This window comes from Triticum dicoccoides, chromosome 2B, assembly GCF_002162155.2.
Source record: "Triticum dicoccoides isolate Atlit2015 ecotype Zavitan chromosome 2B, WEW_v2.0, whole genome shotgun sequence".
Lineage (NCBI taxonomy): Eukaryota > Viridiplantae > Streptophyta > Magnoliopsida > Poales > Poaceae > Triticum > Triticum dicoccoides.
In genome coordinates, this window is record NC_041383.1 from 698,619,861 (window position 1) to 698,634,376 (window position 14,516).

The 14,516-nt window shown below is 48.3% G+C and overlaps 1 protein-coding gene across 1 annotated transcript; it reads left to right on the plus strand.

The window, feature by feature from the left end:
• Positions 1–6,706: 6,706 nt before the first annotated feature.
• LOC119365694 (BAG family molecular chaperone regulator 1-like) lies at positions 6,707–11,090 on the plus strand. The gene is made up of 4 exons (XM_037631342.1): positions 6,707–7,176; positions 8,802–9,058; positions 9,708–9,854; positions 10,656–11,090. The coding sequence occupies exons 1-4, from the start codon at positions 6,912–6,914 to the stop codon at positions 10,797–10,799; spliced, it is 813 nt and encodes a 270-aa protein (XP_037487239.1). The 5' UTR covers positions 6,707–6,911; the 3' UTR covers positions 10,800–11,090.
• The last annotated feature ends 3,426 nt before the right edge of the window (positions 11,091–14,516 follow it).

Below are 14,516 nucleotides of genomic sequence, written 5' to 3' on the forward strand. Positions count from 1 at the left end.
GATAATCTTCATCGTTTATCAGGATGCTGGGGTCAGCCTTGACTTTGAAGGGAGGAATTTCATGAAACTTTTCATAATCTTTAGACATGTCTGTCTTGCCCTCCACTCCCACGATGTCCCTTTTTCCTGAAAGAAGTGTGTGGCGCTTTGACTCATCGTATGATGTATTCGCTTCCTTATCTTTTCTTTTTCTCAGTCTGGTAGACATGTCCTTCACATAGATAACTTGTGCCACATCATTGGCTAGGACGAACGGTTCATCAGTGTACCCAAGATTTTTCAGATCCACTGTTGTCATTCCGTACTATGGGTCTACCTGTACCCCGCCTCCTGACAGATTGACCCATTTGCACTTAAACAAAGGGACCTTAAAATCATGTCCATAGTCAAGTTCCCATATGTCCACTATGTAACCATAATATGTGTCCTTTCCCCTCTCGGTTGTTGCATCAAAGCGGACACCGCTGTTTTGGTTGATTCTCTTTTGATCTTGGTCAATCGTGTAAAATGTATTCCCATTTATCTCGTATCCTTTCCAAATCGTAACAGTCGAAGATGGTCCCCTGGACAACAAGTAGAGCTCATCACAAACAGTGTTGTCACCTCTGAGACGTGTTTCCAACCAACTGCTGAAAGTCCTGATGTGTTCACATGTAATCCAGTCGTCGCACTGCTCCGGGTGTTTGGAGCGCAGACTGTTCTTGTGTTCATCGACATACGGGGTCATCAAGGTTGAGTTCTGTAGAACTATGTAGTGTGCTTGAGACCAAGAATATCCGTCCCTACATATTATTGAGTCCCTTCCAAGCGTGCCTTTTCCAGTCAGTCTCCCCTCATACCGTGATTTAGGGAGACCTATCTTCTTAAGGCCAGGAATGAAGTCAACACAAAACCCGATGACATCCTCTGTTTGATGGCCCATGGAGATGCTTCCTTCTGGCCTAGCGCGGTTACGAACATATTTCTTTAGGACTCCCATGAACCTCTCAAAGGGGAACATATTGTGTAGAAATACGGGCCCTAGAATGACAATCTCGTCGACTAGATGAACTAGGACGTGCGTCATGATATTGAAGAAGGATGGTGGGAACACCAGCTCAAAACTGACAAGACATTGCGCCACATCACTCCTTACCCTTGGTACAATTTCTGGATCGATCACCTTCTGAGAGATTGCATTGAGGAATGCACATAGCTTCACAATGGCTAATCGGACGTTTTCCAGTAGAATCCCCCTCAATGCAACCGGAAGCAGTCGCGTCATAATCACGTGGCAGTCATGAGACTTTAGGTTCTGGAACTTTTTCTCTAGCATATTTATTATTCCCTTTATATTCGACGAGAAGCCAGTCGGGACCTTCATACTGAGCAGGCATTCAAAGAAGATTTATTTCTCTTCTTTCGTAAGAGCGTAGCTGGCAGGACCTTCATACTGCTTCGGAGGCATGCCGTCTTTTTCGTGCAAACGTTGCAGGTCCTCCCATGCCTCAGGTGTATCTTTTGTCTTTCCATACACACCCAAGAAGCCTAGCAGGTTCATGCAAAAGTTCTTCGTCATGTGCATCACGTTGATTGAAGAGTAGACCTCTAGGTCTTTCCAATAGGGTAGGTCCCAAAATATAGATTTCTTCTTCCACATGGGTGCGTGTCCCTCAGCGTCATTCGGAATAGCTAGTGCGCCGGGACCCTTTCCAAAGATTACGTGTAAATCATTGACCATAGCAAGTACGTGATCACCGGTACGCATGGCGGACTTCTTCTGGTGATCTGCCTCGCCTTTGAAATGCTTGCCTTTCTTTCGACATTGATGGTTGGTCGGAAGAAATCGATGATGGCCCAGGTACACATTCTTCTTACAGCTTCCCAGGTATATACTATCGGTGTCAAGTAAACAGTGTGTGCATGCGTGGTATCCCTTGTTTGTCTGTCCTGAAAGGTTACTGAGAGCGGACCAATTGTTGATGGTCACGAACAGCAACGCCTTTAGGTAAAATTCCTCATGTTTGTGCTCATCCCACGTACGTACACCGTTTCCATTCCACAGTTGTAAACGTTCTTCAACTAATGGCCTTAGGTACACATCAATGTCGTTGCCGGGTTGCTTAGGGCCTTGGATGAGAACTGGCATCATAATGAACTTCCGCTTCATGCACATCCAAGGAGGAAGGTTATACATACATAGAGTCACGGGTCAGGTGTTGTGATTGCTGCTCTGCTCCCCGAAAGGATTAATGCCATTCGCGCTTAAAGCAAACCATACGTATCTTGGGTCACTTGCAAACTCATCCCAGTACTTTCTCTCGATTTTTCTCCATTGCGACCCGTCAGCGGGTGCTCTCAACTTCCCGCCTTTCTTACGGTCCTCATTATGCCATCGCATCAACTTGGCATGCTCTCCATTTCTGAACAGACGTTTCAACCGTGGTATTACAGGAGCATACCACATCACCTTCGCAAGAACCCTCTTCCTGGGGGGCTCGCCGTCAACATCACCAGGGTCATCTCGTCTGATCTTATACCGTAATGCACCGCATACCGGGCATGCGTTTAGATCCTTGTACGCACCACGGTAGAGGATGCAGTCATTAGGGCATGCATGTATCTTCTGCACCTCCAATCCTAGAGGGCATACGACCTTCTTTGTTGCGTATGTACTGTCGGGATATTCGTTATCCTTTGGAAGCTTCTTCTTCAATATTTTCAGTAGCTTCTCAAATCCTTTGTCAGGCACAGCATTCTCTGTCTTCCACTGCAGCAATTCCAGTACGGTACCAAGCTTTGTGTTGCCATCTTCGCAATTGGGGTACAACCCTTTTTTGTGATCCTCTAACATGCGATCGAACTTCAGCTTCTCCTTTTGACTTTCGCATTGCGTCCTTGCATCGACAATGACCCGGCGGAGATCATCATCATCGGGCACATCGTCTGGTTCCTCTTGATCTTCAGCAGCTTCACCCGTTGCAGCATCATCGTGCACATCGTCTGGTTCCTCTTGATCTTCAGTAGCATCACCGTATTCAGGGGGCACATAGTTGTCATCGTACTCTTCTTCTTCGCCGTCTTCCATCATAACCCCTATTTCTCCGTGCCTCGTCCAAACATTATAGTGTGGCATGAAACCCTTGTAAAGCAGGTGGGTGTGAAGGATTTTCCGGTCAGACTTCGTATTCCCACATATAGGGCATGGACAACACATAAAACCATTCTGCTTGTTTGCCTCAGCCACTTCGAGAAAATCATGCACGCCCTTAATGTACTCGGAGGTGCGTCTGTCACCGTACATCCATTGCCGGTTCATCTGTGTGCATTATATATAATTAAGTGTGTCAAAAATCATTACAGAACATCATGAATAGATAATTAAGTGACCAAATTAATAGAAGTTCATCATCACATTAAAAGCAAAGTACATACATAGTTCTCATCTAACAACATAAAACTCTGCAGAGCATCTAAATTAATTAAACCATACATTGAAACTATGTAAAACATTTCAATGCGAAAACAAATGCGATCATAATCGCAACCACGGTAACAACTGATCCAACGGCATAATGATACCAAGCCTCGGTATGAATGGCATATTTTCTAATCTTTCTAATCTTCAAGCGCATTGCATCCATCTTGATCTTGTGATCATCGACGACATCCGCAACATGCAACTCCAATATCATCTTCTCCTCCTCAATTTTTCTTATTTTTCCTTCAAGAAATTGTTTTCTTCTTCAACTAAATTTAACCTCTCGACAATAGGGTTGGTTGGAATTTCCGGTTCAACAACCTCCTAGATAAATAAAATCTATGTCACATTGGTCGGCATAATTTTCATAAACAATAAATGAACCAAATAGTTATGAAAAGATAATATATACCACATCCGAATCATAGACAGGACGAGGACCGGCGGGGGCGGATACCAAAACCATCGCAATATATAAGATGCAATAATAAAAGTAAGAAAACAATACAAGTATCTATCTAAACATACAAGTAAGAATATTGTTCCTTTCAGAAAGAAGATAAGAACAAGAGGCTCACCACGGTGGTGCCGGCGATGAGATCGGCGTGGGTGATCGACGGTGGTGAAGACGGGGACTGGGCGTGACGGACCGCTAAACCTAGACAAATATTGAGGAAAATGAAGCTTGGAGGTCGATCTTGGAGAGGAGAAAGCTTAAGTAGTGTGGCTCGGGCATTCCGTCGAACACCTTGTGTGCATAGGAGGTGAGCTAGAGCACCACCAAGCCCTCTCCCCCTCGGCGTCCAGAAAAAACAAAGCAGTGTGCTCTGCTCTTACGCGATGGGGTATATATAGGCACCTCATTGGTCCCGATTGGTGGCATGAACCGAGACTAAAGGGAAGCCTTTGGTCCCGGTTCAAGCCACCAACCGAGACCAATGGTGGTGGGCCAAGAGCGAGGCCCATTGGTCCCGGTTCGTCCCACCAACCGGGACCAAAAGGTCCAGACGAACCGGGACCAATGGCCCACGTGGTCCGGCCGGCCACCGGGGCTCACGAACCGGGTCCAATGCCACCATTGGTCCCGGTTCTGGACTGAACCGAGACTAATGGGCTGACCCGGCCTGGACCATTGCCCCCTTTTCTACTAGTGCTACTAGCTCGGGACCCCCTACCCAAGATTCGCCAGGATGGACTCCATCATTTATCCTAGTGTAACAAGATGAAATACATTGTCGACCTATGCCAGTCGGCCCAATGTTTGGTTGAATTGGTCATGAACATGCCAACGCTAGCTAAGTGAAGCTCGGTTTGAAAGAGATTGGATAACTAGTTTATTTAGTAATGTCAATATAACCAATGTTATTGCGCAAATGGGTCTGTTCATACGCATCTTGCTTGGTCAAACACTTTTGTTCTTGTGCTTAAGACTGTTTGAGGCCCAAAAATATCCTAAACAAATTTTATTTAGGCTTAGTCTCGCCTATTATACAATTAGGTGTAGGTACTAATAAGCAAGCCCATTTACCTATTTTGACATGACCATCTCTATAAATTAGTATCACATGACATATAACTACTCATTAGGGGTGCTCGGGCTGTACGAGCCTAACAACAACATTGTATAAGTTGGATGAGGGAACAGGGTACAATGATTCGCACAATCGCTGAGGTAGTTGAATTAGACAACTATGGGGCGGTCTTGAGGCCATATGATTGACAATGAATGTGTTGACATCTAGGAAGATGAACATAGGGAAGGGATGGTGATAGTGTTGTGGGAGGTGGAGATAGAGACATTGTTAATGACATATATAGTCAAAGATATGGGTCTCGTCATTTGCTGACGTTCGTGTGGCTGCAAGATCTATTTCATAGATGTACATTTCATGAAAAGAGTAGCAGGGGGTATTATACAAGGAATGTAGCAGCGGGTATTACATAGGTAATCGTTGTGCTCAATGGTACCACAATGATGAGTAAGACATCCTACAAATGCTCGGTCGATCAATCGAAGCGAGACTTTACCCGAAGATAAATGATGTCTCATGTTTACTTCATCGAATAAAATATGTGTTGTCCTGCCTAAGAATAGAAGTATTTATTTGGCTTATTCAAAACTGAAACGAACAGGTACGCCACGCAAATACTTACATGGGCACGGAAGGAAAAGGTACAACAAAGGCAACAATGTTGGTAGCTAGCTAGCCTGCAAAATATTCAACCATCTCAACGGGGTGGCCATGACAAAACAGAAGGCTCTTTTTGCAGAAACCGACACACCGAATGTTCGGTGGAAGTTGTCGTGCATATATCATACCTATTGAAGTAAAACCCAGTTTTTATAAGGCTGGAATATCTGATTTTATATAGCAGTGTAAATACAACCAAGGTCATGGTGCAAATGGACCTTGTAGCTGGGAGATATGGATCTCTTCATCAGCAAATCTCGCTACAGCTGCAACATCTATGTGGCAGGGAAGACTTAGGGGCTAACTATGTGCAAGTTACTCAAATTGGGAGTTTTTTAGGGATACTCGGATTAGGAGTTGACTATGCCCATGCAGAAGAATGGGAGCAAATTATAGATCGGCATATTGGGGAGAGAGTAGGAGGGTTTATATGAAAAATGCGATCACGGTTGGAGTGGAACCTTTAACATGATGATGAGGAAGGCATCTTACAATCGTGCAGTCGAAATATTGGGCTGAAGAGTATACTACTCCCTCCGTTCTTAAATATTTGTCTTTCTAGAAATTTCAATAAGTGAGTACATACGAAGCAAAATGAGTAAATCTACACTCTAAAATATGTCTACATACATCCGTATGTTGTAATCATTTCAAATGTCTACAAAGACAAATATTTAGGAACGGAGGGAGTAGAAGGTAACGAATGGCCTATGTTTTCCTATATGCAAATAATCGTATATTCCGCGCAACCTAAAAGCGGAAGTATTTATTCGTCTCCTGCAAAACAGAAACAAACATGAACGATACGCAAAATACTTACCTGGCCATTAACAGATGGAAAGGCACGAGAAAGGCAACAAGGTTGTCAGCTAGCTAGCCTGCAAAGTGCAAATATCCATGGGTGGCCATGACAAAACCACAGGGCGGCTTTATTTGCAGAAACCAGCTTGGCCGGCTTTGGGAGCACCACTCGCGGGGCCTGTTAATTGTGGAAAACCCGGGGTGGCTCCGTGCTTTTACGCGCACAAACAGCCGGCAAGCAAAAAGGAGAAGCGCGTCCGCCTCGTGCGTGCGTGCCCCCGTCCCCCCGCACTCCCTTCTCCCTCCCTCCCACGCGACGCGACCACCCAGAACGGCACGGCGCCACACCGACCACTAGTTTCTACCCCCTCGCCCTCCCCGTGGAAGCTTCTCTCCCCACTCCCCACCTCGCTGGCCTCTGCTTGAGTGCTCCGGGGAGGCCGGCTGGGGCGCAGTCGATGGCGAGGGTGATGCACCGGTCGAGCTCGGACGGCGGGTCGAGCAGCGGGTGGTCGGAGGCGGCCGCGGCGGCGGCGGTGGGGGAGGAGGAGAGGGCCGGGTGGGAGGTCCGGCCGAGCGGGATGGTCGTGCAGGCCCGGGACAGGGGGGCCGACGGCGCCGCGGCGGGGGTGCCGCCCAGGCCGCCGCCGCCGGAGATCAGGGTGCGGGTCAAGTACGGCGCCGCTACCCACGAGGTCGCCGTCTCCTCCATTGCCACGTTCGGTCAGTATTTATCTCGTCGCCTTATTGAGATTCCCCCGCTTTCGTTAATAATCTCCTTCCCTGTTAGCGAGTAAGTAATTAGTACCTTGCTTAATTGCGGCTTAACTTTCCTGTCATCGTCGCCGTCGTTTCTTCTGCGCGAGACACGAAACTGAAATTCGTGCTAATTACTTTGAAATTACTTTTGGTTTGCGTTCAAACTGTTAATGATGTGAACGAAGTGGCAGAGATAGTAAAAAAAAATTGGCTATCGGTGCCAAAAGTTCAACCTAATCACGTCGCCAAGTGTATATTTTCCGCCAAGTTTTGACGTTCGGCGTACGGCATAAAAATGCGTGCTGGCCAATAGGGAGTTCGTGGCCGCGGATAAACTAAAAAATAAAGATAGTCCACCTATCGAATTTATCGACTAAATCCGTCCTATAAAAAAAATGGCCATGACATGTTAAAAGAAATGGCCATGACTCCCGGCCGTGCCGCGTGGAGGATTGAATGCCGCCGCGATGATAGTAGTACGGCCAGACACCCCCCTTGCCACCATTTTTCTCCTCTTCTTCCGACTATTTTATAAGGAAGGAGACGAAATCCAGGGAATAATCCGTGCAGAGCCCGTGATTTCTTGATCCGTGAGAAGAGCAGAGATCTTTTTTTTTTTAGTAAAAGGGAGCCGCGCTCTCCGATTTCATTTCGTTAGCCTAAGGTCTTTGCTTCCCACCAAGTATTTCTTTAGCAGAAATTCCATGTCCTGAATCTACTACCGCGAGAATTTGTAGTAGTACTAGTACGTTCCTGGATTACTCTGCTAAAATATATCTAAAAAAAGAGATTACATTCTGCTAACGTAGGCTTCAGTTCCCAAAATCGTACGACCCTGGATTCCTGCCGGCCGCGGGATCCCGGCGTCCATTGGCCGGGCTCCAGCCCCGACGCACTTTCAGATGCAACGTCGTGCAACGTGCAGGCCAAACTTTGGTTGGAGATTACGAGGCTCATCGACCGACCAGATTTGCTGTTAAAACCAGTTCGTCGCTTTGCTTTTTCACCTTTGCCTCACGACAAGGGGTGACGGGCAGTGACAGCCAGCGGCGAGTGTCTAGCGCGAGTGCGAGCGCGAGTGTCCAGATACGGGGCGATCCTGGCTGGCGCAGGGCGGGTCCGCGTGTACGGCGGCCTCATCGGACGGCCAGCAGCGGCTGGGGCACTGCTCGCTTGTCCCGTTGCACCGACACCTTTCCGCCGCATGATGATACTACTACTGTTGGGAAAATAAATCGGAGGCGTCGCCCACCACGTTCCACTCCCATTCTTCGAAACCCATGCACAGCCAGCTCAAAAAAAATTGACACACCCAAAATCAATTTTCAAGCAACCTCATACATAGCCGGTTTTATAATTTTTTGAACTTTTTTTTATCTGAGACTTAAGAGTAGAGAAACCGGAAGTGACTGTGTCCCAGCAAAGCAAAAGTACCACAGGCAAATGCCACACCAACTCTGAATCAAAATGTTGTTGGCCAGTGAGTGGCACGACGATCCAGCAGTAATTAGCTGTGATGTGCAGTAATTTTGCTGGTTTCGTACTACTTCTGATTGGTTTGTTGGTGGCGGATGGTGGTGGTCGCGCAGGTGAGCTGAAGAAGGCGCTGGCGCCGAGGACGGGGCTGCAGCCGTCGGAGCAGCTGGTGACGTACAAGGGCCGGGAGCGGAAAAACTCGGAGTTCTTGGACAGGTTCGGCGTCAAGAACAAGTCCAAGCTCGTCGTCTCCGAGGACCCGGCGAGCCTGGAGCGGCGCTACATCGAGCGGCAGAGGAACGCCAGGATCCAGAACGCCAACCGTGCCATCGGCGCCATCGCCCTCGAGGTCGACAAGCTCGCCGATCAGGTATGCACAACCACACACGCACAAATTGCATTTCCTTCCACCACCGACGGTCGATCACTGACAAAACGAGCTCCTGACAGCTAGCAGTGACAGTCTGCCTTATTTAGAGATGATCTAGTGGCGGATAGAAATGGAATGCTTTGTCTTTTTAGGCGTGTAGTTAGTTGCAGTCTCTGCATCCTACGTAGAAGAGAATCAGTTGCAGTTTCAGTGTGTGTGGCGTCAGGCACGCAGGCATGGGACGGAAGGGGAATGCTGCTGCTGCGTTCGCATTGAATCGCATGTCCAGCGAATTAGGTGAGCAAATTGACGCCGCGAGCTCGTCCAAAAAACATAATTGATGCTTCGTGCGTGGCTGTCGATGGATCGATCGATGTGGTCATGTACTGATGTGGGCGCCGGTGAAATTTCCGTCGGCAGCAGCATGGTCCCGGAGTAGGGTTCATTCAGCGTAACCATCGGGATTCTGGCATTACGACAGGAATCCGTCACTCCGTCACTGACTAGTGACGAGTAACAAGGATGCTCTCACTTTCATCATTGCTGCCCGAAGCGGCCGGTGCCTGCATCTGACGTCCCTGCCTCTGATGCTGTGATTGTGAAGCTGAACGAATGCTAAAATAATTATTCTCTTTTCTTGTGGCACCAGGTGACGAGCATCGAGAAGTCGGTGTCCGGCGGGAGCAAGGTGGCGGAGGTGCAGATCACGACGCTGATCGAGCTGCTGATGCGGCACGCGGTGAAGCTGGAGAGCATACCTGCCGACGCCGACACCTCCTCGCAGAAGAACCTCCAGGTACCCCCAGCGCACACCCTACATTCACTGCACACAGATCAGGTTTAGGGGCATCGTGCCATTGGTTCTGGTACAACTCTCGCCTTCGATGAGGGCAGGGTGGGGCTGTCGGCGTCTGCGATCCGCATCATTGCGTCTGCATGTAATGCAAGCAGTGCCATGACCAGCGGTGCAATGCGAGTGTCGACGAGGAATGCAACGTGTGGGCGAGTGCCCTACATGCCCCCCGGGACGGTCACAGGCTCATTGGCTCCTTTCTGGAGGACACGTACGTGGTCCAGTACAAGCACAGGAAAAACTCCACCTCCACACCTTTCCCCTGTTGCGAATGTTAGGTAGATAGAGCTCTTGGATGCCAGCCTAGCCGATCCTGGAGTGTACCCTGAACGCGTCGCATGCAGGATGCAGCCTAGTGAGTAGCTTCCACTGATCCGTAAGCAGCACAAAATCTTAGTTAAAGGGGTGAATAATGTGCTCCCTGACTGTGCTGTAGTTTACAAAGAGTAGATGACGAGAAAAGTAGATTGCCATGAAGCGGTGCAGGCTGTTGGTAGGTCACTAGCACAAGCAATGTGAGACTGAGACCAAAAGTCTGGGCCTCAAACTTTCATCATTTATCTGCTATGATACCTTCATGCCACCTCGAGATTAGAACGGAAAAGCTCCTTTACTTTCTGTTCCGATGATAATGACATGCGGATAAACAAACCACCTAGTGAGTATGTGTGGTGTTGTTGGTGAAACCATGAGTGTAGCCCAGTGTCTTGGAGAAGAAAGCTGATTTGATTCTTTTGTTGGCAGGCGAAGCGGGTGCAGAAGTGCGTGGAGGCGCTGGACGTGCTCAAGGTGTCGAACGCGCGGCTGCAGACGGTGGTGGTGACCACCAAGTGGGAGACGTTCGACAACAGCCCCCCGGTCACCACCAAGTGGGAGATCTTCGACTGATTTAAGCAGCAGCAGGGCAGCAGTAGCAGAGATTTTTTCTTTATACAGAAGAGTGTCCATTTCGTTCGTTTCGTGCCGTCAGTTTTGGTGTCTTGTTCCTTGCCCATTATTCGTTTCTGTAATCGCGGTGAGCTGGTTTAGGTTAGCAGGTCGCGGGAGGACCCCGGATCCCACCGTTTGTTTCGTCTGTTTGTAATCATCGTCGTCGTCGTCGTCTTCACACCCGCTTGATTGATGGATCTCACTCCAATAAACAGCAAAGCAGCACTGTTCTTTAGTGTGCTCTCGAAAGTGCAATGTGTGCTGATGAGTAGTGAAACTAGTGATGGTGCGGAGATTTGTGCGGGAAGCAATGGTTGATGCGTTTCACTCACCGATAATAAGCTAGCACCGTACTAGTGGCGTAGTAGCATCTGGCAAGAGTAGCTAGTAGCGCCTGCACGCCACTCGGCGCCGCGCCGACGACACCAGACGCGGCTTGGCGGGTAGCACGCTGGCCGGCCCACGCGATTGACGGTACGGGCGCCGCGGGAGGGAAGGCGGTGCCATGCCATGCTGCCGTGCCCGCCAGGCAATGGCACCTCTGCCGAGGAGAACGCCTCCGGGACGGGACGGCACCCACGAGGCGACCGCCACGCGAGGCAAAATTTCGTGTTTTAACCCTTTTTCTAACAAATTCAGGATCTGACCCCGTTTGAAGATATTTCTGGATCTGACCCTTTTGCCTACCGCCAGGGGCGTTGGCGGTAGGTTTGCAGGCCCTGCCGCCAATAGCTCTGGCGGTAGGCCCTTTGACGGCGACTGACGGCTGTCAGCGCGTGTTGACGTGGAAAAGGGCCTACCGCCATGGGCTCTGGCGGTAGGATACCGAATCCTACCACCAGCACCTCTGGCAGTAGGGTACTGGGTGGTGGATAAGGTGGGGAGGGCCTGGATATTTTCTCCCCCCTTCTCAACCACTCATTCAGACCTCACACTACTCGCCTCTCCACCGAGCTCAAGTCTCCCCCCGTCTCTCTTTGAAGCACAAGAGCCTCTCAAATCTCTCTCATTTGTTTGAGATTGTCTCCAGTGGACTCTTACCATTTTCATCACCCAAGGTAGCTCTCTCATTTCCCCTCATTTTGATTGGTTGATATCTTTGTATAGTTTGCATTTGCTCATTTGGTTGCAAACCCTGGCTCATGTGGTCAAATCAATTCATATGATCCATTTATGGTTATGTTTGTGATTTCCTTATGTATGATGTGCTTAGAATTGTTTGTAGAATAGTTTGTGTAGCTAGATCTAGTGCTAGTCTTAGGGCCTGTTCGGTAGCTACCTAGCTTCTCGATCCAACAAATCCGCAGTGGATCTACCCCGAACAGTCCGGCTCCCGGAAGCTGGCTTCCCGGATCTGATAAGGTTCTACGTGTAAAAAACTGGAGTGGCGTATTGGGTGATCCCAGGAAAAACGAGATCTGGAGTTAGCCTAATTTACGAACGAATGCCACCGCCAAGTGACTCCAGGGGCACGTACCGGTTCTCTATATTCTCTTTCCCCTCTCCCGATATGTTATCTCTCGTGTGCGGGCCACCTTACCTCACTAATAGGCCAACTTCGCTCCTTCCTGTGTTGGCGGCCCATATAAAAAAATAGAAGCTGGATCGATGGCACCAAACTATTTTCTCAGCGACGATTCGCCCGATAGAAGCGGGAAGCTGGCATGCGGAGCCGGAGCTGGAGATTTTGCGAAGCTAGGCAACTACCGAACAGGCCCTTAGTGTACATAACTGGGATTGGGTTAAGCTTAAGAAAGCAATTAAACATAAGTTATTTTAATAGCAACTTCTTGAAATGTAGGATGGCATGGTTCGTTTTCTTTGAAGCTTCTGCCGAGGCGGCGGCGAACCGTGAACCCGAATTGATTGAGGAAACGATGAACTTGTGGGTGGAAGCCATTGATGCGTTGAATGCGGAGTGTAGGGCCTTTTCACATTATTATTTCAATAATGACCGTTCAGAAAATTTTATCAAAATAAAGAGAGGCAGATGAAGAAGCTCAAGACGGCGGAAAAAAATTGTAGGCGTGATCCTGCAATGCAAATTGCATTGTGTGTGACAAGGGGAGAATATGCTGAGATAGACATGGGAAATCATGGTCAGGTCATTGATTGGTTAGTTCGCCAACCATTCTCGTCGGACGAGAAGCGGGCTTCTCGTTGGGCATGGGTCAAAGAAATAAATGATGTTATTTGTTGCAACCCGGGACCATACGCCACATAGAATTGCATGAGGCTATGTCATCTTTGTCATTTGGACTGTAATGACATGTACCCTTTGCTTGGTCGTCATTTGAACTATTATGACTTGTACCCTTAACATTTGAACTCATTAAGAACTTGGTGTTGTATGTCATGTCAAGTAACCAAGTGTTGCACTTCATTGAATTTATTTTGAGTTTTGTTGTATGTCATCTTAAACCCGTATATTCATGTAGGATGAACATTCGATCCATGACTATGAACATAGCGTTGTTGGAAATATGCCCTAGAGGCAATAATAAAATGGTTATTATAGTATTTCCTTGTTCATGATAATTGTCTATTGTTCATGCTATAATTGTACTGACCGGAAACCGCAATACATGTGTGAATACATAGACCACAACATGTCCCTAGTGAGCCTCTAGTTGACTAGCTCGTTGATCAACAGATGGTCATGGTTTCCTGACCATGGACATTGGATGTCATTGATAACGGGATCACATCATTAGGAGAATGATGTGATGGACAAGACCCAATCCTAAGCATAGCACAAGATCGTGTAGTTCGTCTGCTAAAGCTTTTCTAATGTCAAGTATCATTTCCTTAGACCATGAGATTGTGTAACTCCCGGATACCGTAAGAGAGTTTTGGGTGTACCAAACATCACAACGTAACTGGGTGACTATAAAGGTACACTACGGGTATCTCCGAAAGTGTCTATTGGGTTGGCACGAATCGAGACTGGGATTTGTCACTCCATATGACGGAGATGTATCTCTGGGCCCACTCGGTAATGCATCATCATAATGAGCGCAATGTGACTAAGTAGTTAGTCGCGGGATCATGCATTAAGGAACGAGTAAAGTGACTTGCCGGTAACGAGATTGAACGAGGTATTGGGATACCGACGATCGAATCTCGGGCAAGTAACCTACCGATTGACAAAGGGAATTGCATACATGATTGCTTGAATCCTTGACATCGTGGTTCATCCGATGAGGTCATCGTGGAACATGTGGGAGCCAACATGGGTATCCAGATCCCGCTGTTGGTTATTGGCCGGAGAGGTGTCTCGGTCATGTCTGCATGATTCTCGAACCTGTAGGGTCTACACACTTAAGGTTCGATGATGCTAGGATTATAAAGGAAGTTTGTATGTGGTTACCTAATGTTGTTCGGAGTCCCGGATGAGATCCCGGACGTCACGAGGAGTTCCGGAATGGTCCGGAGGTAAAGATTTATATATGGGAAGTCCAGTTTCAGTCACCGGAATAGTTCCGGGGGTTATCGGTATTGTACCGGGACCACCGAAAGGTGTCCGGAGGTCCACCGGGTGGGGCCACCTGCCCCGGGGGGCTTGATGGGCTGAATATGGGAGGGAACCAGCCCCTAGTGGGCTGGTGCGCCCCTACCCAAGGTCCCAAGGCGCCTAGGGTTGAAAACCCTAGGGGAGGGGGGCGCCTCCACCTT